This window comes from Vipera berus (genome assembly GCF_964194415.1).
Source record: "Vipera berus genome assembly, chromosome: 7".
NCBI lineage: Eukaryota > Metazoa > Chordata > Lepidosauria > Squamata > Viperidae > Vipera > Vipera berus.
Genome location: NC_138209.1, coordinates 3,144,021 through 3,168,939, shown reverse-complemented (window position 1 = coordinate 3,168,939; position 24,919 = coordinate 3,144,021). Strand labels below are relative to the sequence as shown.

The following is a 24,919-nucleotide window of genomic DNA, read 5'->3' as shown; positions in this document are numbered from 1 at the left end:
GTGAAGGGAAGGGAAGGGAGAAAGGGAGGGAGGGAAGGAGGAAGGAACAAAGGAAGTAAAAAGAAGGAAGGAAGGAAGGAAGGAAGGAGAAAAAGGGAGGGAGGGAAGGGAAGGGAGAAAGGGAGGGAGGGAAGGAGGAAGGAACAAAGGGACGAAGTAAAAACGGAAGGAAGGAAGGAGAAAGAAAAAGGAAGGAAGGGAGGGAAGGGAAAGGAGGGAAGGAGGAAGGAACAAAGGAAGGAAGTAAAAATGGAAGGAAGGAAGGAGAAAGAAGAGTAAGGAAGGGAGGGAAGGAGGGAAGGAGGAAGGAACAAAGGAAGGAAGTAAAAACGGAAGGAAGGAGAAAGAAAAAGTAAGGAAGGGAGGGAAGGGAAAGGAGGGAAGGAGGAAGGAACAAAGGAAGGAAGTAAAAACGGAAGGAAGGAGAAAGAAAAAGTAAGGAAGGGAGGGAAGGGAAAGGAGGGAAGGAGGAAGGAACAAAGGAAGGAAGTAAAAACGGAAGGAAGGAGAAAGAAAAAGTAAGGAAGGGAGGGAAGGGAAAGGAGGGAAGGAGGAAGGAACAAAGGAAGGAAGTAAAAACGGAAGGAAGGAAGGAGAAAGAAGAGTAAGGAAGGGAGGGAAGGGAAAGGAGGGAAGGAGGAAGGAACAAAGGAAGGAAGTAAAAATGGAAGGAAGGAAGGAGAAAGAAGAGTAAGGAAGGGAGGGAAGGGAAAGGAGGGAAGGAGGAAGGAACAAAGGAAGGAAGTAAAAACGGAAGGAAGGAGAAAGAAAAAGTAAGGAAGGGAGGGAAGGGAAAGGAGGGAAGGAGGAAGGAACAAAGGAAGGAAGTAAAAATGGAAGGAAGGAGAAAGAAAAAGTAAGGAAGGGAGGGAAGGGAAAGGAGGGAAGAAGGAAGGAACAAAGGAAGGAAGTAAAAACGGAAGGAAGGAGAAAGAAAAAGTAAGGAAGGGAGGGAAGGGAAAGGAGGGAAGGAGGAAGGAACAAAGGAAGGAAGTAAAAACGGAAGGAAGGAGAAAGAAAAAGTAAGGAAGGGAGGGAAGGGAAAGGAGGGAAGGAGGAAGGAACAAAGGAAGGAAGTAAAAATGGAAGGAAGGAAGGAGAAAGAAAAAGAGTAAGGAAGGGAGGGAAGGGAAAGGAAGGGAGGGAAGGAGGAAGGAACAAAGGAAGGAAGTAAAAATGGAAGGAAGGAAGGAGAAAGAAAAAGAGTAGAGGGAGGGAAGTGAAAGGAAGGAAGGGAGGGAAGGAGGAAGGAACAAAGGAAGGTAGTAAAAAGACAGGGAAGGAAGGAAGGAGAAAGAAAAAGAGTAGGAGGGAGGGAAGCAAAGGGAAGGGAAAAAGGGAAGGAGGGAAGGAGGAAGGAACAAAGGAAGGAAGTAAAAATGGAAGGAAGGAAGGAGAAAGAAGAGTAAGGAAGGGAGGGAAGGAGGGAAGGAGGAAGGAACAAAGGAAGGAAGTAAAAACGGAAGGAAGGAGAAAGAAAGTAAGGAAGGGAGGGAAGGGAAAGGAGGGAAGGAGGAAGGAACAAAGGAAGGAAGTAAAAACGGAAGGAAGGAGAAAGAAAAAGTAAGGAAGGGAGGGAAGGGAAAGGAGGGAAGGAGGAAGGAACAAAGGAAGGAAGTAAAAACGGAAGGAAGGAAGGAGAAAGAAAAAGAGTAGAGGGAGGGAAGTGAAAGGAAGGAAGGGAGGGAAGGAGGAAGGAACAAAGGAAGGTAGTAAAAAGACAGGGAAGGAAGGAAGGAGAAAGAAAAAGAGTAGGAGGGAGGGAAGCAAAGGGAAGGGAAAAAGGGAAGGAGGGAAGGAGGAAGGAACAAAGGAAGGAAGTAAAAATGGAAGGAAGGAAGGAGAAAGAAGAGTAAGGAAGGGAGGGAAGGAGGGAAGGAGGAAGGAACAAAGGAAGGAAGTAAAAACGGAAGGAAGGAGAAAGAAAGTAAGGAAGGGAGGGAAGGGAAAGGAGGGAAGGAGGAAGGAACAAAGGAAGGAAGTAAAAACGGAAGGAAGGAGAAAGAAAGTAAGGAAGGGAGGGAAGGGAAAGGAGGGAAGGAGGAAGGAACAAAGGAAGGAAGTAAAAACGGAAGGAAGGAGAAAGAAAAAGTAAGGAAGGGAGGGAAGGGAAAGGAGGGAAGGAGGAAGGAACAAAGGAAGGAAGTAAAAACGGAAGGAAGGAAGGAGAAAGAAGAGTAAGGAAGGGAGGGAAGGGAAAGGAGGGAAGGAGGAAGGAACAAAGGAAGGAAGTAAAAATGGAAGGAAGGAAGGAGAAAGAAGAGTAAGGAAGGGAGGGAAGGGAAAGGAGGGAAGGAGGAAGGAACAAAGGAAGGAAGTAAAAACGGAAGGAAGGAGAAAGAAAAAGTAAGGAAGGGAGGGAAGGGAAAGGAGGGAAGAAGGAAGGAACAAAGGAAGGAAGTAAAAACGGAAGGAAGGAGAAAGAAAAAGTAAGGAAGGGAGGGAAGGGAAAGGAGGGAAGGAGGAAGGAACAAAGGAAGGAAGTAAAAATGGAAGGAAGGAAGGAGAAAGAAAAAGAGTAGAGGGAGGGAAGGGAAAGGAAGGGAGGGAAGGAGGAAGGAACAAAGGAAGGTAGTAAAAATGGAAGGAAGGAAGGAGAAAGAAAAAGGAGGGAGGGAAGGGAAGGGAAGGGAGGGAAGGAGGAAGGAAGAAAGGAAGGAAGTAAAAAGACAGGGAAGACTCTTGTCGGTTGACACTCTGGCCGGTAGAGAGTCGACACAAACTCACACTTCCCAGGCTGGAGAAAGCCCCCCTTCTCACAGCCTCCATCCTTTGGCCAGTTTGTCTTCTCCAGCTGCCTGTTTCTCTTGCGTGCCCGTGTTCCTCCCAAACTTTGCTGGCCATCCCGAAGTTGAAACAGTTGGTGCCTGGGATTGCAACGCACCCCAAGCTCATCTTTATGAGCCAATCCTTCCAATTTCTTTCCCCCCCCCTCCCCACGTACCGGTTGGTTGTGTGTAGTAGGCACTTCCTGGGTCAAACTCTGGGTCCAAAAGCACGCGTTCAGATTCGCCTGGAGGTTATTTTTGTATTTTTAAGGGAGACATTTAAGTGCCTGGATGCCACTTATTGACCCATTAACGGGGGTAATCCTCGACTTAAGAGATCAGAGTCTCCGTTGTTAAGTGGGACATTTGCTAAGGGGGTTTTGCCCCCTTTCACGACCGCCCTTGCCACAGTCGCGAAGTGGAAGCACTGCCATCGCTACCAAGGTTGTTGAGGGAATCTGTCTTCCCCACTGACTTAGAAAGTGATCCCGTGATCCCAGGACACGGCAACCCTTATAAATAGGAGCCAGTTGCCAAGCGGTTGAATCTTCTATCACGTGACCACGGGGACGCCGCGACGGTCGTTAAGTGTGAGAAACGAGCCACGAGTCACTTTCCCCCCCCCCCCGGCGCTGTTGTAATTGCGAACGGTCACTAGACGAACGCTCGTAAGACGAGGACTATCTCCAGCCTGGGCTCTGCCTGACGGAGTAAAACCGACATTTCTTTTTCAAACGCTAGCCAAAAAATAAAAATAAAAAATAATCTTGCCGAGGCTTCGAGTGGCCTTTTCGTCAGCACGGGTCTAATGAACCCGATGAAGCTTGGCTGTTTTTATTTACTTCACTGATTAATGGGAATTTAATTGGCCCCCTGAGTAATTCCGGAACCTACACCACGGCGTTGTAACCTTTCCGCAAAGCGGTAAAGGTGGCTGTTGCCTTGGGAGAAACACCTGTTGGTTTCCCTACACGCTGTTTGAGAGATTGGCTGCCTGCGCTCGCGCTCTGCGACCTCCCCTCCAAATGGAAGATGAAGAAATCTAAATAAAGTTAATTTAGGGCTGAACAAAGCCACCGTAGCAGCGTGCGGTATTTTTTGGCTCCAGCTCTTGCTGAATGTACTCGTAAGCGACCCATCTTCCAGGAGGCTCCACTTTAAAGGGTCGAGGGCCCGACTAAGCAGCCCTTAAGGACGCAAAGTGCATTCTGTATCTGATGCGCAGGAAATTAAGTGCCTTTTGAAAGGATCGGTCTAAATAGCTTTCCTTCACCTGAGATCCCCAGAGGTGCACAAGGCTAGAAAGCGGGAAGCCATGAGTTCTGGTCTCACATTAGACCTTGAAAGCCGGCTGGGTGACTTTGGGCCAGTCACCAGGAGACGGTGAGTTCTAGTCCCGCCTTAGGCGTGAAAGGTGGCTGGGTGACTTTGGGCCAATCACCAGGAGACGGTGAGTTTTAGTCCCGCCTTAGGCGTGAAAGCTGGCTGGGTGACTTTGGGCCAATCACCAGGAGACGGTGAGTTCTAGTCCCGCCTTAGTCATGAAAGCCAGCTGGGTGACTTTGGGCCAATCACCAGGAGACGGTGAGTTCTAGTCCCGCCTTAGGCATGAAGCCTGGCTGGGTGACTTTGGGCCAATCATTAGGAGACGGTGAGTTCTAGTCCCGTCTTAGGCGTGAAAGCCGGCTGGGTGACTTTGGGCCAATCACCAGGAGACGGTGAGTTCTAGTCTCGCCTTAGGCATGAAAGCCAGCTGGGTGACTTTGGGCCAATCACCAGGAGACGGTGAGTTCTAGTCCCGCCTTAGGCATGAAAGCCGGCTGGGTGACTTTGGGCCAATCACCAGCAGAGGGTGAGGTCTAGTCCCTCCTTAGGCATGAAAGCCGACTGGGTGACTTTGGACCAATCACCAGGAGAGGGTGAGTTCTAGTCCCGCCTTAGGCATGAAAGCCAGCTGGGTGACTTTGGGCCAATCACCAGGAGACGGTGAGTTCTAGTCCCGCTTTAGACATGAAAGCCGGCTGGGTGACTTTGAGCCAATCACCAGGAGGCAGTGAGTTCTAGTCCTTCCTTAGGAATGAAAGCCAGCTGGGTGACTTTGGGCCAATCACCAGGAGAGTGAGTTGTAGTCCCGTCTTAGGCGTGAAAGCCGGCTGGGTGACTTTGGGCCAATCACCAGGAGACGGTGAGTTCTAGTCCCATCTTAGGTGTGAAAGCTGGCTGGGTGACTTTGGGCCAATCACCAGGAGACGGTGACATGAACGGTCGTGGTTTGAGGACTGCCTGTGTTTGGGAATGCCACGACATTTTAACCTGTGTTTCTGACCCCGTGTCCAGTTATATTAATCATCGGCTTGTGTTTTTTTTTTCCCAGCGGCCTGATCATTCCCGAAAGGGACAGCAATGAGACGGTCCCCGAAGTGGCCGCCAGCTCTGGCTACGCCCTTCTGCACTTCTTCAGCGACGCTGCGTACAACTTGACAGGCTTCAACATCACCTACCAGTAAGCTGCCCCACTCTCCTGCGCCCCCAAACTTTATGCAGGCGGTCCTTGGCCGACGTCCACGGAGACTGGCTAAGCGAGACGTCGGTGAAGTGGCTCTTGCCCCGCTTTAAGACCGTTTTCTGGCCACCCTAGTTAAGCGAGTCCATCCCTGTGGCTGCTACAGTAGTGGCCAAAATTGTGGAGACCTTTTGGGAAAAGTGTACAGTAAGAAATGCCACCTTTGGTTTAAGTTTCCACCAATTTGTCTTCTAATTCCTTTATAACTGTGGCCTTGTTCACTTAATAAGACTATTTTACGTCGCTTTCTGGGCAACCAGTCAGCTCTTTGCACCATTACTTTAATTTTATTACGTTTTACAAGCTCACTAAATGAAAGAGCCTTGGTGGAGCAGTGGGCTAATGCCTCCTTAAGTAACACCAGCTGCCTGCAATTAGTGCAGGTTCGAGTCCCACCAGGCTCAACGTTGACTCAGCCTTCCATCCTTCCGAGGTAGGTAAAATGAAGACCCAGATTGTTGGGGGCAATTAAGCTGACTTTGTAATAATGCCGCTTGGGGTGTGTGTGTGTGAAAGCCCTAATAAGCAGGCATATACATAGAATGAAGGCTACTGCTAAGCTTGTAAGCCGCCCTGAGTCTTCGGAGAAGGGCGAGATATAAATGGAATTAAAATAAATAAATAAATAAATATACATAGAATGAAGGCTACTGCTAAGCTTGTAAGCCGCCCTGAGTCTTCGGAGAAGGGCGAGATATAAATGGAATTAAAATAAATAAATAAATAAATATACATAGAATGAAGGCTACTGCTAAGCTTGTAAGCCGCCCTGAGTCTTCGGAGAAGGGCGAGATATAAATGGAAGTAAAATAAATAAATAAATAAATATACATAGAATGAAGGCTACTGCTAAGCTTGTAAGCCGCCCTGAGTCTTCGGAGAAGGGCGAGATATAAATGGAATTAAAATAAATAAATAAATAAATATACATAGAATGAAGGCTACTGCTAAGCTTGTAAGCCGCCCTGAGTCTTCGGAGAAGGGCGAGATATAAATGGAATTAAAATAAATAAATAAATAAATATACATAGAATGAAGGCTACTGCTAAGCTTGTAAGCCGCCCTGAGTCTTCGGAGAAGGGCGAGATATAAATGGAATTAAAATAAATAAATAAATAAATATACATAGAATGAAGGCTACTGCTAAGCTTGTAAGCCGCCCTGAGTCTTCGGAGAAGGGCGAGATATAAATGGAATTAAAATAAATAAATAAATAAATATACATAGAATGAAGGCTACTGCTAAGCTTGTAAGCCGCCCTGAGTCTTCGGAGAAGGGCGGGATATAAATGGAATTTTTTTTTAAAAAAAGAACACACAAAAAACCCCCAACCGACTTGATAAGCGATCACGTAACACACTGACAAATGTCCTCCTCTCAGCTTCAATACACGGCATCAGTCACTGGATCCTACTGTGATCTGATTGGCTCATTGCCAAAACAAGATGACGCCCGATTGGCTCTCTAAACGCTCGTGCTCATTGGCTACAATCAGATGAAGGAAAGCTACCCGAGATCAACCTAAGCAAGTTGTGCTTCCTTTTTCTGGTGATTTGGCTGTAACTTTTCACAGAATACAGCACAGATAATTGAACAAACGTTGTGGCATTACGTTCTCGATTAAATTATCTTTCCATTGATATATAATTTTAGGGTACTGCTCCCCCCCACCCACCCCACAAAAAAAGAAAGTGGTGTTATTATCCATCAAACCTCAAAAATAGACTTTTCCCGGAAAGGCTTCCACAATTTTGGCCACTGCGGTGAGTCAATCCGGCTTCCGCCTCGGCTTTGTTTTGGTCAGAAGGTCATAAAAGCTGCCAGCGTCATAAATATGAGTCGCCAGGCATATGAGTTTCTATCGTGCGACCCTGGGGGGGGGGGGCGGGGAACGCTGCCACGGTTGTTCAAGTGTGAAAAGCGGTCGGTATTTTGTTATCTGGCCCCAGATGCTAAATGCAGCAGGTGTATCTCGCAAACATGTGAAGGCCCTCTTGTTGTGATTCAGGGTCAGCCTGTGGGTTCGGCAGTTGGGTCGGAGGATTCAGAGGAGGAGGAGGAGGGGGGTGTTGGAGAGCCTGCAGAGGACAGCCCTGAGGCTCCGCAGAGCCCTCAGCCAGGCCCCTCCCACCTGGTCACGACGCAGACCCAGCTGTGTGAGCCTGACAGCGTGGATGAAGATGACCCACAGCTGGCCCTGTTCAAGGACGCCCGACGCAGGAGGCAGTCAATCAGGAGTAAACAGAGGAAGGCAATGGGGCACCTCGGAAGGAGGCAGAGAGAAGCCACGCCCTGAACTGTTTAAAAGGGGAATGCGTGGGAGGGCTGGTTTGCTGAAGGCAACCGTTTGAATAGTTCCTGTTTCATGGTTCGTGTCTTGTTTTGCTCTGTTTTGTGTCAATAAATTTGCCAGGCTTAGTTCCAGCCTCTTGCCTTCTTGTAAAGGGGTTGTCCCTGCCTTTTCTGCAGGGCCGGTAGTAGGCTGGTACAGAACACCTCTTTCTGAAGAATTACCTATGACCGCTGCTCTAGAAGCTGTTGACAAAACGGTAAAAACCATCTGTACGACTGGGAGAGACAGGAGAACATGGAACCGTCTTTCTCGACCTTGGCAACTTTACCAAGAGCGGATTTCAACTCCCAGAATTCCCCAGCCAGCATGCTACGGGGATGTTAGAAGAGAATATTTGTAGCTCAGGGTTGAACCGTGGGGTCCTGGGTGCTCTCTGAGCTGGGTGGTTTTCTTGCAGACGTTTCATTACCAAACTGGGTAACATCATCAGTGCTAGAAGGGAGGAGGAGGAGGAGGAGGAGGAGGAGAAGGAGGAGGAGGAGAAGGAGGAGGAGGAGGAGGAGGACTGTGGCATCCTCGTTGCTCTCCGATGTTGGTGGTTTTCTTGCAGAGTAGCCCTGATGACGCGAGCACTGGTGACGTTACCTAGTTTGGTAATGAAACTTGGGTGTCCTCCTGGATTCACGGCTTAACCTGGAAGACCATCTATCCGCCGTGACCAGGGGGGGCCTTCGCACAGGTTCGCCTGGTGCGCCAGTTGCGCCCCTTTTTGGACCAAGATGCCCTATGCACGGTCACCCACGCCCTTGTCACTTCTCGCCTGGATTACTGCAACGCTCTCTACATGGGGCTGCCCTTGAAGTGCACCTGGAGGCTTCAGCTGGTGCAAAATGCGGCCGCGCGGGTGCTTATGGGAGTTTCTTGATACTCCCATGTTACACCACTCCTGCGCGAGCTGCATTGCCCTCCAGGTGCGATTCAAGGTGCTGGTAATTACCTTTAAAGCCCTACATGGCTTAGGCCCGGGGTACTTGCGAGACCACCTGCTGCCAATGTCAACCTCCCATCGCCCGGTTCGCTCCCACAGAGTCGGCCTGCTCAGGGTGCCGTCGGCCAGGAAATGCCAGCTGGCGACCCCCGGGGGGAGAGCCTTCTCTGTGGGCGCGCCGACCCTCTGGAATGAACTGCCTCTGGAGCTTTGGACGGCCCCTGACCTTCGGTCTTTCCGCCGTGACGTGAAGACTTGGTTGTTCCAACAAGCGGGCCTGGACTGACTATAGTTTTAAATTTGGCTTTATGGGGTTAATTGTTGCGTATTTATTACATTTATCGTTTAATTCTTTTTAAAATTTTGTATTTTATGTTTTTTAACTTTTTATTGTTGGGAGCCGCCCTGAGTCCTTGGGGAGAAGGGCGGCCTATAAATTTAATCCATTCAATTCAATTTGCAAGCAAATCACCAAGCTGGGCTATCAGCCGGCTGCGGAATCCTGGCAGCCGGAAGTCCACTCATCGTAAAGTTGCCAAGGTTGAGAAACGGGCTTCTCCACACTCCTGTCTTTTTTCTCTTGTGTCTTTTTTCTACTTGCTGTTGGTTTTAAGAATTTCCCTGCAGTGGCTGGGAATCAGGCAGCACGACAATGTAATAGATTATTATGGTCGCTCGCACTGTCAGCCAGATGTTCAGATTGGATCTGGCAGGTTTTTTTATCCATCCCTTCCCAAAGACCTACGATGGGCGGATATAGATGTTGGATGGTGTTCAAAGGTATCGTGGCCGGATGTAAGCTGGTCCGAATAACATTGCCTTTTGTAATTGACTGATGGGGATTGTGTCAATGCCGATGGTCTTCAACTGGTGCTCCAGATGTTTCGGGCTTGCGCCCCAGGGACCTATGAGTTTTGGGACTCCCTTTGCTCTCTTTTGTCATAGTTGATCCATTTCTATCTGGATTGCAAGCACCCTCATTTCCCCCCCCCCCCATGTGCAGCTGGGCGCAGCCAGCTGGAACCTGGAATTGGAGGAACCACAGCGCCATCTTGTGATGGCCGTCAGAATGTCACCGTAGGAGCCATTGAAGCCGAGCCGAGGTTGAGGAACGTTGTAGTATGTAGCGAGGGCCACCACGTCCAGAGGGGAATGGACAATTTGTCTCTTTGGGCCAGAATTGTCTCCCTTAGCTGGCTAGGATCATGTTTTGCGCCTGGAGTTGTCTTAATTGAAATTCTTGGGCATCTGCAGGCAATTGCGGCAAGGACCGCACGTTTGTTTGAAATAAATCCACAAGTAGTCGCTGCCTTAATTTCTCCTGACTTAACGAGCTGGAAGGAAGAATCTCTCTCTTTGGTGGATCTGGAGAGCAGTGTTCCTCCCCCATTTTAAGTGGGTTGGATTTCAACTCCCAGAATTCCTCAGCCAGCTGAGTCGGAAGTTTTGTTCCAAATGTCGTAGGTTGCCCATCTCGGGGACCGCTTCCTTCTTTGTGGCTTTGCATGCGGGGTGTGCTTTCTTGTTCATTTCACACCTTAGTGCTGCTTCTAAGGAGATTTGTCTTTGGTCCGAAGTCTTTCAAGGGGCTGTTTCATTGCCTTCTGAAGTAGGATGGGTAAATGCACGAGAGTGAACGTAGCTCACGGCTTCTTTTGAAAGTCTGTTTCATTAGAAAAGAATATTTGTAGCTCAGGAGTTGAACTGTGGGGTCCTTGGTGCTCTCTGAGCTGGGTGGTTTTCTTGCAGATGTCTCATGACCCAACTAGGTAACATCATCAGTGCTAGAAGGGAGGAGGAGGAGGAGGAAGACTATGGGGTCCTTGGTGCTCTCTGAGCTGGGTGGTTTTCTAGCAGACGTCTCATGACCCAACTAGGTAACATCAGCAGTGCTGGTCTGCAAGAAAACCACCAAACTCAGAACCAAGGATGCTACAGTCCTCCTCCTCCTCCTCCTCCTCCTCCTCGCAAACCCCACACTCCCTTCTAGCATTGATGATGTTACCTAGTTGAGTCATGAAACTTCTGCAAAAAAACTCACCAAGCTTAGAGAGCACCAAGGACCCCACAGTCGTCTTCCTCCTCCTCCTCCTCCTCCTCCTCCTCCTCCTCCTCCTCCTCCTCCTCCTCCTCCTCCTCCTCCTCCTCCTCCTCCTCCTCCTCCTCTGCAAACCCCACTCCCTTGTAGTATTGATGATGTTACCTAGTTGGGTCATGAAACATCTGCAAAAAACGCCACCAAGCTTAGAGAGCACCAAGGACCCCACAGTTGTCTCCTCTTCCTCCTCCTCCTCCTCCTCCTCCTCCTCCTCCTCCTCCTCCTCCTCCTCCTCCTCCTCCTCCACAAACCCCACTCCCTTCTAGCATTGATGATGTTACCTAGTTGGGTCATGAAACATCTACAAAAAAACCTCTCCAAGCTTAGAGAGTACCAAGGACCCCGCAGTCTTCCTCCTTCTCCCCCTCCTCCTCCTCCCTTCTACCACTGATGATGTTACCTAGTTGGGTCATAAAACATCTGCAACCCCCCCCCCCCACCAAGCTTAGAGAGCACCAAGGGCCCCACAGTTCAACTCCTGAGCTACAGATACTCTTTTTTAAAAAATCTAGGTAGTTGCAGCTTACTTTTCTGTTTACGTAGCATTTGGAAACCCTGCTGAAAAGACATTTATTTTTTTTACCTTTTGACCATCTGTGCACAATGGCGTGATTCACTGGAGTCCAGGGATGACACGTCAAGCTCCGGGGTCCAGTTCTCCTGCCAGAGGCTTGTAAAACAAACCCCTGATTTGTCTCTTGGGATTTTCTTTCGCAGCTTTAACGTCTGTCCCCAGAACTGCTCGGGCAGAGGGGAATGTCGGCCCGCGAACGGCAGCCAAGCAGTCGAGTGCGAGTGTTTGGAACACTGGAAAGGAGAGGCCTGCGACATTCCCAATTGCCCAGAAGACTGCGGCTTTCCCGAAAGGGGTCAGTGCAGCGTGAACGGAACTCAGGGCTGCATCTGTTCTCCAGGTTGGCAAGGTAGGTGAAAAGTCTTCCCTTCGGACGAATTGCACAGCTGTGGATTTCATCCGGGAGATGCTTTTGAACTGTATTTGTTTCACTTTTTTTTTAGCCAAGTACCGTGTTTCCCCGAAAGTTAAGGCCTACACCCACAATAAGCCCTAGCTTGATTTTGGGGGGTGGGTCTAATGTAAGCCCTACCCCAAAAAATAAGCCCTAGCTTTGGGACGAGGCACAACACCTAAAAATCAAGCTGGGGTAGGGTTGGGTGTGTGTGGATCTGCCCTATGCGCCCCGCACCCGCTTCCCTTGCAGCCAGGCCTCTCCCACTTCTTCTGAGGCCTCTTCTGCAGCCAGGCCTGTATTTCTCAGTCACGGGCCTTTCCGGAAGGCCTCTGCAGCCGAGAACCAAGCTATGGATTCAATTCATAGCTCTGTTCTGCAAGATCTCTGCAGCCGAGGACCGAGCTATGGATTGAATCCATCACTCTGTACTCGGCTACTTAGGCCTTCCGGAAAGGCCTGACTGCAAAATGCAGGCCTGAATACAGCTGCAGAACTTCGGCCCCAGAAGAAGCGAACCGGCTGGGTGGGGCTGTCGGTGCCAGAGGTGAGGTAAGGTCTACCCTGAAAATAAGACCTAGTGCCTCTTTTGGAGGCTAAAAAATACAAAATAAAATAAGACCTGGTCTTATTTTCAAGGAAACACGGTATCTATACTTCATCACCAATATTGTAGGAGGAGGTCCATGTTGGTCTAGGGCAGCGAAAAATCAGGAATGGGACACTGATTGAATACTTTTTTGCAAGCTCATTTTGCTAAAGGCCTGGAAATCCTACATCTGTTTATCCTCGAGTTAAGATCACAGTTGAGCTCCAAATCGCTGTCGCTAAGCGAGACAGTTCTTCGGCGAGCTTTGCCCCATTTCAAATGACCGTTCTGGCCACCATTGCTAAATGAATCACTTTCAGTCATTAAATTCGTAACACGGTTGTTCAAGTGAATCTGCCGTCCCTTACTGACTTTGCTGGTCAAAAGGTCGCAAAAGGGGGAATCACGTGACCTTGGGACGCTGCAGTGGTCCCCTTTTGCGACCTCCTGACAATGCGGAAGCCAGATTCACTTAACAGCCGTGTCACTATCTTGACCGCTGCACTGGTTCACTTAACCGCCGTGGCCAGAAAGCTCGTGAAATGGGCCGAAACTCAGTTAACCAATGTCTCGCTTAGCAACATCATGTTTTGGGCTCACTTTGTGCTGGTAAGCCGAGGACTACCTGTGCAGTGCTGGATTAAGATGGCCGAGGGTGTAACGCAGGGTGTGTTTTGTTTTGCCCCTCGTAGGGGTTGACTGCTCGGTTCCTGTTCCATCGAATCGGTCCTTTTGGACCCGGGACGAATTCTACGTCCCCAAACTCCCGCGGGCGTCTCACAAAGCCGTGGTCCAAGACGAGGTCATGTGGGTGATCGGTGGCTACATGTTCAATCACACGGACTCTCAGATGGTCTTGGCGTGAGTAAAAAAGAGCTTGTTTCCGACGGATCTTAAGCGGGGAAGGAAATGTACATTTCTGCAGATTAAATCCAGCGGGGTCTCTACACTAGAAATAGACTTCCGTATAACTTTTATCGGTTGCAGTGTGAATTTTCTACCAGCTTTGAGAAGATTTTTTTTTTTGCTCATCAAAGCTGGACAGGGAAAGAATTCCTGGTGATCCAGAGACATTTGAGGCGTGGTGGCGCAGTGGTCAAAGTGCAGTATTCCAGGCTAACTCTGCCCACTGCCTGGAGTTTGATTTGAGGCGTGGCGGCGCAGTGGTCAAAATGCAGTATTGCAGGCTAACTCTGCCCACTGCCGGGAGTTTGATTTGAGGCGTGGCGGCACAGTGGTCAAAGTGCAGTATTCCAGGCTAACTCTGCCCACTGCCGGGAGTTTGATTTGAGGCGTGGCGGCACAGTGGTCAAAGTGCAGTATTGCAGGCTAACTCTGCCCACTGCCGGGAGTTTGATTTGAGGCGTGGCGACACAGTGGTCAAAGTGCAGTATTGCAGGCTAATTCTGCCCACTGCCAGGAGTTTGATTTGAGGCGTGGCGGAGCAGTGGTCAAAGTGCAGTATTGCAGGCTAACTCTGCCCACTGCCAGGAGTTTGATTTGAGGCGTGTCCGGCGCAGTGGTCAAAGTGCAGTATTGCAGGCTAACTCTGCCCACTGCCAGGAGTTTGATTTGAGGCGTGGTGGCACAGTGGTCAAGTGTAGTATTGCAGGCTAACTCTGCCCACTGGCAGGACTTTGATCCTGACTGATTGATTGATTCAGGCCTCCCAAGGTCGGGAAAATGAGAGATTGTTGGGGGCAATAGGCTGAGTTCGTGAACTGCTTAGAGAGGGCTGTAAAAGCAATGTGAAGCAGTACATAGAGTAAGTCTAAGTGCTCTTGCTGTCGCTGTTTGGTTCACTACAGCAGGGGTCCCCAACCTTGGCAGCTTTAAGACCTGCGGACCTCAACTCCCAGAATTCTGAGAGTTGAAGTCCGCAGGTCTTAAAGTTGCACTACAGTCAGGGGACTTTCTCAGAAATTGTATGAGAAATGGCCAGCACGGCTATATGCCAAAGGCACACGGAACGCTGTTCCCTTCCCACCAAAGTGGGAAGTGGGAAGGTATCACCAAAGTGGTACCTATTTATCTACTTGCATTTGCGTGCTTTCGAACTGTGAGGCGAGCAGGAGCCGGAGCAAGGAATGGGAATTCACCCCGTCGCGCAGCGCTCGGGGCTCGAACCTGGGCGGTCAGCTTCCTAGCTGACAAGTTCGGCGTCTTTAACCACTGAGCCATTGTGCCCCCCTCCCCCAGACTTATATGTCCCTTTAATTATCAGATTTGTATGAAGTCATTACCAAATATTTACAGCAGAGGTCACCAATCTTTGTTGGTTGGCAGAAAAAGGGAGGGGGAAGCATTTTACATGCGTGTGTGTGCGCGTGTGCGTGCACGGGGCCGCCAGCATGCACGTGCCGCAAATGGGGTGGGGCTAGTGCCTACGCAATACTCGATAGCCCTGCCCCGTCCTTGCGTGGCACAGCGCCTCGTTCCTGCGCACTGTGGCGCAGCGTCAGCCGTTTATGTGTCTTGCAGCATGGCGGTGCCCCATTTTTGCGCCCCACAGCGGTGGCCCGTTTCTGCACCCCGCGGTGTGGTGGCGTCCGTTTTTGCGCCTTGCAGCGCGGTAGCGGCCCATTTCTGCGTCCTGCGCAACAGCGGTGTCCTGTTTTTGTGCCCCGAGGCACGGCGGCAGCATCCCATTTTCGCACCTGGAGGGGTGGCGTCGCCCCATTTTTGTGCCCTGAGGCGCAGCAGCAGCAGCCCGTTTTTCTGCCCTGCGGCTGTGGTGCTAGCGCAAGTGAGGGGGTGCGCGCGCACATACTGTATGCGTGCACTGGCCAGCCTGTCCCGCGGCCCACGGGTTGGAGACCACTGATTTACAGGATAGGGGACTTCAACACACTTTCTTCTTTTCAACCACCCCCACGGAAGCATCTTGTTCTTTTTTTGTTAAAGATTACCGTCCAAATTTATTGGGCTGCCGTGAATTCTCCTCTGTTTCTGCCAGCAGGTGAACATTATTCTCCTCCAATGTGTGTCTTTTTTAGCTCTTGCGCTCTGCCTCGTGGGGTTCTGGTTATGCTAATTTCAAGATGGATCGATGATTATTTTGTCCCTGGTGGGATTTCCCCCCCCCCTTTTTTTTTCTTTTGGTTGTTATTTTGTGTGGGTGAACTGCATTAATTTGTTTTTGGGGAGAAGAAAGTGGGGTGTAATTTTGTTTTCCAGAGTAAACTATGCCAACGTTTGACAAACGCGCTTTCCTGACTGTGGGGGGGTCCTTGCTGCTGTCTGAGCTGGGTGGTTTTCTTGCAGACATTTTATTACCAAACTAGGTGACATCATCAGTGCTAAGAAGGGACTGGGGTTTGCTCTCAGTTTATATTCTAGTGGCTTGCTAAGCACAGAGAGAATCAAGGACCCGACAGCTCCTCCTCCTCCTCCTCCTCCTCCTCCTCCTCCTCCTCCTCCTCCTCCTCCTCCTCCTCCTCAACCCCTCTCCCTTCTAGCACTGATGATGTTCCCTAGTTGGGTCATTAAACGTCTGCAAGAAGACCACCCAGCTCAGAGAGCCCCAAGGGCCCCAGAGTCCTCCTCCTCCTCCTCCTCCTCCTCCTCCTCCTCCTCCTCCCTAACCCCACGCTCTAGCACTGATGGTGCTACTAGTTGGGTAATGCAATGTCTGCAAGAAAACAACCCAGTCAGAGAACACCAAGGACCCCACAGTCGTCTCCGTCTCCGTCTCCTCCTCCTCCTCCTCCTCCTCCTCCTCCTCCTCCGCAAACCCCCCTCCCTTCTATCACTGATGACGTTCCCTAGTTGGGTGATGAAACATCTGCAAGAAAACCACCCAGCTCAGAGAGCACCAAGGACCCCACAGTCGTCGTCGTCCTCCTCCTCCTCCTCCTCCTCCTCCTCCTCCTCCTCCTCCTCCTCCTCCCTAACCCCACGCCCTTCTAGCACTGATGGTGCTACTAGTTGGGTAATGCAATGCCTGCAAGAAAACCACCCAGTCAGAGAACACCAAGGACCCCACAGTCCTCCTCCTCCTCCTCCTCTGCAAACCCCACTCCCTTCTAGCACTGATGACGCCCCCTAGTTGGGTGATGAAACATCTGCAAGAAAACAACCCAGCTCAGAGAGTACTAGGGACCCCCCTCATTTGAACCCTGAGCTCCAAATATTCTCCTCTATTCATTTTCTGGCTCTGGAGGATTTTATGAAACCGACACAGCGGTAAAGAAAACCTGGCCGTGTGGAGACCTTGTAGAGGCCCATCTTAATTCCTCCAGAGGAGACGTTGCTTAAATATCCCCGGTCTTTCTCCGTCTGGCTTTCCCTTCTTTTGTCCTCGGTGTGGCGAGGACAACAACGGTCGTGTTCTTCAGGGCGGAAGGAGACAGGCGTTGCATTTTGTGCTTTTTTTTATTGCACAGGTATAACCTGGAGTCCAGAGAATGGATGACCCTGGGAGGTTCCGTGAACACCGTGGCGATCAGATACGGGCATTCGATAGCCTTACATGAAGTAAGTGGCTTTTAAATGAATGAATGAATGAATGAATGAATGAATGAATGAATGAATGAATTTACGTCCTCGAGACTTTTCTAACTTGGCTCGGTTCTGAAACCTGGCTTAGATCGAAGTGATGGAGCTAGTCCTCATGTTATGACGGTGTCTTTAGTGACCTCTTGAAGTCCCAATGGCCCTGAACCTGTCACGGTTCCGATAGACAAAAACCCTTTAAAAGAACTTCAAGGATTTCTTCCTTAAAGAAGATTTTATTTGGGAAACAAGATATGGGCACATACAAAGGTGAAGCCAAGTTAAAAATCCCCTCCCTCAGGCTACAGAGTTACACATTGCAATTCCCATCCCAATTTGCTGTCATAAATCACATTCGCCAGTTGCTTCAAAAGGCCGGCTCTCCTCCCAGCAATTTTGTTGTGCCAAAATGTTATCGGCATTCACCTTGGTTCTCACACACAGAGGTTGTTTTGGTTAACTGAAAACTACGCCTCCCCTCCTTTAGCTAAAATCTGGAAACTAATATTGGGTATGTCTAGGCCAGGGGTAGGCAACCTTGGCTCTTTTATGACTCGTGGACTTCAACTCCCAGAATTCCTGAGCCAAAATGGGGGAAACTATGGCCCCTTCACGACTCGTGGACTTCAACTCCCAGAATTCCTGAGCCAGCATGGCTCAGCTTGGAAACCTCTCCCTTTCCCCTCAGCTTGGCTGGCACAGGAATTCTGGGAGTTGAAGTCCACGAGTCATAAAGCGGCCTAGGCCTAGGCCAGGGGTAGGCAACCTTGGCTCTTTTATGACTCATGGACTTCAACTCCCAGAATTCCTGAGCCAGCATGGCTCAGCTTGGAAACCTTTCCCTTTCCCCTCAGCAAGGCTGGCTCAGGAATTCTGGGAGTTGAAGTCCACGAGTCATCAAAGAGCCAAGGTTGCCTACCCCTGGGTTAGGGTTAGGGTAAGGTTTAAGGTTAGGGTTAGGACAGGGGTAGGCAACCTTGGCTCTTTTATGACTTGTGGACTTCAACTCCCAGAATTCCTAAGCCAGCTTAGCTCAGCTTGGAAGCACCTTCCTTTCCCCCTAGCATGGCTGGCTCAGGAATTCTGGGAGTTGAAGTCCAGGAGTCATAAAGTGGCCTAGGCCAGGGGTAGGCAACCTTGGCTCTTTGATGACTCGTGGACTTCAACTCCCAGAATTCCTGAGCCAGCCAACATGGCTCAGCTTGGAAACCTCTCCCTTTCCCCTCAGCGTGGCTGGCTCAGGAATTCTGGGAGTTGAAGTCCACGAGTCATCAAAGAGCCAAGGTGGTCTACCCCTGGTGTAGTTTAATGAAGAGAAGGATGAGGGGGTTAGGATAGGAGCCTTCCAGTATCTCAGGGGCTTCCCCAAAGAAGAGGCAGTCAAGCTCTTTCCCCCTTAGTGTTTACTGCCTCATAAGCTAATACAATTCTTATTCTGTCAATTAAATAAAAATATCATTCTTACGTTCATGGATTGAAAATGAAAGAGAAAGAAGACTCCGTTTATTTTAGAACATGGGATACTTTTTTTTATCATTGGCTAAAAAAAAAATGAGGTAGAGAGAAAGGAACTGGAGATGTATTAGTAAACTAGACATTGAAACCCAGACAATATATTGCTGATAATATATAAATATATATATAAATATCCTCTCTCTTTCTTCCAGAACAAAATCTACATGTATGGAGGCAAAGTGGACGAAAGCGGCAACGTAACCAGTCAGCTCTGGCTGTTCCACATCTCCAACCACTCCTGGACTCCCCTGGTGCCAAAGGCCAAGGAGCAGTACGCTGTGGTGGGCCACTCGGCCCACATTGTCACCCTGGAGGACGGCGCGGTGGTGATGCTGGTCCTCTTTGGCCACTGCCCTCTTTACGGCTACATCAGCAGCGTGCAGGAGTACAACCTAGGTGTGTTGGCTTGGCGTGACTGTCACTCTTGCAAAGAACAGAATAACGACAAGAGTCGGAAGGGACCTGGGAGGTCATCTAGTCCAACCCCCTGCTCAGGCAGGAAAGCCTACACCATTCCAGACAAATGGCTGTCCCGTCTCTTCTTGGAAAGCCTACAGCGATAGAGCAGTCAGAGCTTCTGGAGGCGGGTCGTTCCACTGGGTTAATCGTTCTCACGGTCAGGAAATTTGTCCTTAATTTCAGGTTGCTTCTCTCCTTGATTGGCTTGTCTTGCCTTCTGGAGCTTTGGAGAAGAGGTTGAACCCCTGTGATAGTCCGCGCTCCCCCCCCCCAAGTACTGGAAGGCAGCTATCATGTCACCCCTACTTCTTTTCTTTGTTAGGCAGAATAACAGAGTTGGAAATAACGGATGGAAACTAATCCAGGAGAGAAGCAACCTAGAACTAAGGAGAAACTTCCTGACAGTGAGGACAATTAACCAGTGGAACAACCTGCCTCCAGAAGTGGTGAATGCTCCAACACTGGAAGTCTTTAAGAAGAGACTGGACAGCCATTTGCCTGAAATGGTACAGGGTTTCCTGCCTGAGCAGGGGGTTGGACTAGATGACCTCCCAGGTCCCTTCCAACTTTACTTTTATGATTATGATTATGAAAGGACCTTCAAGGTCTTCTAGGCCCTACCTACACCATTTCAGACAGGTGGCTATCCAGTTTCTTCTTAAAAATCTCCGGTGATGAAGAACCTACAATTTCTGGAGGCAAGCTGTTCCACTGGTTAATTGTTCTCACTTTCAAGTCCTCCTCCTCCTCCTCCTCCTCCTCCTCCTCCTCCTCTCTGCAAACCCCACACCCTTCTAGCACTGATTGGGTTACCTAGTTAGGTGACGAAATGTCTGCAAGAAAACCACCCAGCTCAGAGAGCACCAAGGACCCAAAAGCCGTCGTCGTCGTCGTCGTCGTCGTCCTCCTCCTCCTCCTCCTCCTCCTCCTCCTCCTCCTCCTCCTCCTTCTCCTCCTCCCCTCTGCAAACCCCACACCCTTCTAGCACTGATTGGGTTACCTAGTTAGGTGATGAAATGTCTGCAAGGAAACCAGCCAGCTCAGAGAGCACCAAGGACCCAACAGTCCTCCTCCTCCTCCTCCTCCTCCTCCTCCTCCTCCTCCCTGCAAAACCCATACCCTGAGCTACAAAGGTTCTCCTTTAATTATTTCTTCTCCCTTGGCCTCCGAGCCTCACTTGACAGACGTTTCCCTATGAGATCTTTAGCACTCTTCTGCTTTTTCTGGGTCTCCTCATTTCAATCTCGGTCTCCTTGATCCCTTATGAACTCTAAACCCTCTTGAGCCGAGCGGGTGTCTCTTCAGTCTAGTGTGGTGTTTTGTCCCCGAATCTCTTAGCCGCAGGGCAGGTAAACATCCAGGTATAAGTAGATGACAGAAATCCTAATGATGGTATGTTAGCTCTTTAACATCCTGCTTAGCGTGTGTGTTTGTGTGCGTAGGAACACAGCTTCTGTTTATCATCGCGATTGTAGACATTGATTGGATCTCTAGCGGTGAAGCAACTATTGAGAAACTACATACTTGAAAACAAGGAGGGACATCAATTTTAAGTCCTTGACTTAAAGCCGTTCATTTAGCGACCGTTTGGAGTTTCAACAGACTCAGGGCTGTTTTTCACGCTGACAACTGCCACGATCATGTGATCAAAATTCAGACTCTTGGCAACTGACTCATATTTATGATGGTCTCAGTGTCGTGTGATCTTTCTGACAAGCAAAGTCAACGGGGAAAGCCAGATTCGTTTGACAGTCGTATTATTAACTTAACAGCCGTGGTGATTCGCTTAATGGCGGTGGCTCGAAATGTCATGCAGTGGGGCAAAATTCGCTTAACAACTGCCTCGCTTAGCGACGGAAATGTTGGGCTTCCATGGTTGCCGTAAGCCGAGGACCGGCTGGATTAAAGAAGGTCACTTGTGTTTTTGAAACGTATGTTGCTAAGTGAAACAGCTGTTAAGTGAATTTTGCCCCATTTTACCACCATTCTGGCCACAGTCGTTAAGTGAATCGCTGCAGTTGTTAAGTCAGTAACACGGTTGTTAAGTGAATCTGGCTTCCCAAATTGACTTTGCTTGTCAGAAGGTCGCAAAAGGGGATCATGTGACCCCGGGATGCTGTGACCGTCGTAAATAGGAGCCAGTTGCCCAAGCAGCCGAATTTTGATCACAGGACTGCGAGGTGTGTGTGTGTGTGTGTGTGTGTGTGTGTGTGTGTGCTGCAACGGTCATAAGCGTGGAAAACTGTCACAAGTCCCTTTTTCCAGTGCTGTTGTAACTTTGAATGGTCACTAGAAGGAAGTTTGTAAGCTGTGGAGTACCTGCAACCACGATCCTCGATCAATTAGCTAAAATATTGCCATGACTGAGGATTGTGGTATCCGAGCATCTTCGGAGTACAAGTTACAGTTGCCCAGTTGAACATCTGTGGTATAGTGCAGTTCTGCACAGCTGGCTCACGTCTGCCTCTCCTTCTCTCCTAGCCACAAACACGTGGAGCATCTTACAAACCAGAGGAGCCCTGGTGCAAGGAGGGTATGGCCACAGCAGTGTGTACGACCCACACTCCTGGTCCATCTACACACATGGAGGCTACAAGGCTTTCAGCGCTAACAAATACAGGCTGACGGACGACCTGTACAAATACGAAGTTCGTAAGTACAAGTGGTAAGTAGATTTATTGAGTTGTGGAGCCTGGTGTGTGTGTGTGTGTGTGTGTGTGTGTGTGTGTGAGAGAGAGAGAGAGAGAGAGAGAGAGAGAGAGAGAGAGAGAGAGAATGAGATAGAGAGAGAGAGAGAGAGAGAGAGAGAGAGAGAATGAGATAGAGAGAGAGAGAGAGAGAGAGAGAGAGAGAGAATGAGATAGAGATAGATAGAGAGAGAGAGAGAGAGAGAGAGAGAGAGAGAGAGAGAGAGAGAGAGAGACCAGGGGTAGGCAACCTTGGCTCTTTTATGACTCGTGGACTTCAACTCCCAGAATTCCTGAGCCAGCCATGCTGAGGGGAAAGGGAGAGGTTTCCAAGCTGAGCCATGCTGGCTGAGGAATTCTGGGAGTTGGAAGTCCACAAGTCATGAAGGAGCCATAGGTCCCCCATGCTGGCTCAGGAATTCTGGGAGTTGAAGTCCACAAGTCATGAAGGGGCCATAGTTCCCCATGCTGGCTCAGGAATTCTGGGAGTTGAAGTCCACGAGTCATAAAAGAGCCAAGGTTGCCTACCCCTGGCCTAGACTTTCAGCTGCTCCCGTAGGAGAAGATGGAGGCCAAAACGCCAGGAGACCCTTGGTCCAGCTTCAGCTTCATGGGCTGCCCTAGAATCAGAGAGGCCGAAGATGGTCTCCCATGCCCTCCTCATCTCTTCCTTAGCTAGTCCTCGGCTTACGACCACGGTCGAGCCAACATTTCTGTTGCTAAGCGAGTCAGCCGTTGGGAGTGGGTTTTGCCCCATTTTATGACCCTTTCTTGCCACATTTGTCAAGTGTTCTTAAATTGGGACCCAGTGGTTTAGTGAATCTGGGCGTCCTCATCGACTTCGCTTGTTGGAAGCTGAGGGGCAGAGACACAGACGGTGATCAGCTGACTCCGTTTTGCTTAGCAACAGAAATTTTTGGCCTCCATTGCCGTCAAACGTCGAGAAGTAGCTGTAGTCTGTCTTCTTCCTCAGTGGAACTGCTTGCCTCCAGGAATTGTGGGCGCTCCATCACTGGACGTGTTTTAAGAAGAGACTGGACAGTCACTTGTCTGAGATGGTAGAGGGTCTTCTGCTTGAGCGGGGGGTTGGACTAGACCTCCAAGGTCCCTTCCGGATTCTATTCTATTCTATTCTATTCTATTCTATTCTATTCTATTCTATTCTATTCTATTCTATTCTATTCTATTCTATTCTATTCTATTCTATTCTATTCTATTCTATTCTATTCTATTCTATTCTATTCTATTCCACATATTCTATTCTATTCTATTCTATTCTATTCTATTCTATTCTATTCTATTCTATTCTATTCTATTCTATTCTATTCTATTCTATTCTATTCTATTCTATTCTATTCTTTATTCTTTATTCCATTCCATTCCATTCCATTCCATTCCATTCCATTCCATTCCATTCCATTCCATTCCATTCCATTCCATTCTATTCTATTCTATTCTATTCTATTCTATTCTATTCTATTCTATTCTATTCTATTCTATTCTATTCTATTCTATCCTATTCTATTCTATTCTATTCTATTCTTATTTCTATTCTATCATTCTATTCTAGATTCTATTCTATTCTACATTCTATTCTATTCTTCTATTATCTTTTCTCTATTCTATTCTATTCTATTCTATTCTATTCTATTCTATTCTATTCTATTCTATTCTATTCTATTCTATTCTATTCTATTCTATTCTATTCTATTCTATTCTCTATTCTGTTCTGTTCTATTCTATTTCATTCATTATTTTATCTATTGTATTGTATTCCATTCCATTCCATTCCATTCCACATCCTATCCTATCCCATCCCATCCCATCCTAGTCTAGTCTATATTCTGTTCTGTTCTATTCTATTCTCTATTCTCTATTCTATTGTCTATTGTCTATTCTATATTCTATTCTTTTCCAAGTATCAGCATTTTCTCCGGAGAGCTGCATCTTCACATAATGTGTCCAGGGTAGAATAATTTGACCCTGATCCTTTAGGCCTGAACTACGGATGGATGAATGCAGATTCTCTTTTATTTTTTTTACTACTCTCTTACGTTTCGCTAGAACGTAGTTTCTGAATATAGTTCAAACACCTATTGGTTTTGGCAAGAACGCGCCCCAGAGAATTGCTTTTGATACGTTTGAGTCACGTGCATTAGAAATGCACCTTTTTTTCCCTCTAAAAAGAACATATTGCCGATTCGGGCAGAAAGAAGACGGGTTCAGCTCGTGAACCGACATGCGCAGAAGCCGTGCGCCTTATAAACAGGCCCGTCCTGATGTGATACGTAGGAACAAAGTAGTGCCATGGCTAATTAACGCACAAATGTTTGGGGAGTGACTGGTTTAGTTAAGATATTTGGTTCGAGCTGATAGGAGAGAAGTCCCTATTTTAAAGTTCTTTGTTTCAGCCGGCTGAAGGTGTACATTTTGGAGAGCCTATATATTTTCTTGGGAGGTGTTTCAGGGCGTGAGCATTTTGAATTAGAGCATCGGGCTTAAAGATGTGCCTGGTTGGAATCAGACAGAAGATTACCTCGTTTGCATCAAAGACAAAATCGGACTTTATGGTTTTGACTGGAGACAAATCTCGCTAAAATCTTTATCAAGGAAGGGGAATATAACGGAGAGATAAGGCAGGAACGAGCATGCCAAAGTATGGAAGTTTTTAAGAAGAGACTGGACAGCCATTTGTCTGAAATGCTGTAGGGTTTCCTGCCTGAGCAGGGGGTTGGACTAGATGACCTCCAAGGTCCCTTCCAACTACTACTACTACTACTACTACTACTACTACTACTACTATTATTATTATTATTATTATTATTATTATTATTATTATTATTATTTCCCAGGGTTTTCCCTACGAAGCTAAAACTGCTTCCGCCCCCCCCCAGCTGGTTTTCTCACGGGGTTTTTTGGAAATTACCGGCAATTTCCTCCCACAACCGGGAGGAAAACATCGGAGAAAGATTTAAGGGGAAATAATATCCAATAAAGGCACCTCTCTGCTTTTTCTCTCCTCGGAATTTTTAACTGGCTTTATTAGGAGTCGGCGATCGCTTGATTCAATTTCGTTTTTTTTTTCTTTCTTTTCTTCTTACTTTTTTGGCTCTTCTGATCCTTCGCTGCATCTCGCCAAGATGGGTGTTATTTGGGCATTTTTTTTATTTTTATTTTTGTAGTTAAGAAGTGCGCAGCCGAGGAGCGCGAGGCGGAGGTGGTTTCTGAACGAACAACGCCTGTTCCTTCTCTCCTTTCTCCAGGACTATTTTGAAAGAGAGCCGATTCTCCCGGTATTTGCATTCGGCGGTGATTATCAGTGGGACCATGCTGGTTTTCGGAGGCAACACCCACAACGACACCTCCATGAGCCAGGGGGCGAAGTGCTTCTCTTCAGACTTCATGGCCTATGACATAGGTACGTGCCAGGCCAGCGGGGAATTAAATCCCCACTAATAAAAGTGAAATAAAAGCAAGTGCTACACTCTGCTGATTAC

The 24,919-nt window shown here is 48.5% G+C and overlaps 1 protein-coding gene across 1 annotated transcript in view; it reads left to right on the top strand.

Moving 5' to 3' along the window:
• Positions 1–24,919, top strand: part of ATRN (attractin) — a 118,313-nt gene that overhangs the window by 48,201 nt on the left and 45,193 nt on the right. Inside the window, exons 4-10 of the mRNA XM_081332172.1 lie at positions 5,143–5,271; positions 11,428–11,633; positions 12,960–13,128; positions 16,653–16,743; positions 18,429–18,672; positions 21,217–21,400; positions 24,686–24,840. Of these exons, the coding sequence (XP_081188298.1) occupies positions 5,143–5,271; positions 11,428–11,633; positions 12,960–13,128; positions 16,653–16,743; positions 18,429–18,672; positions 21,217–21,400; positions 24,686–24,840 (1,178 nt within the window). The remainder of the gene's footprint in view (positions 1–5,142; positions 5,272–11,427; positions 11,634–12,959; positions 13,129–16,652; positions 16,744–18,428; positions 18,673–21,216; positions 21,401–24,685; positions 24,841–24,919) is intronic.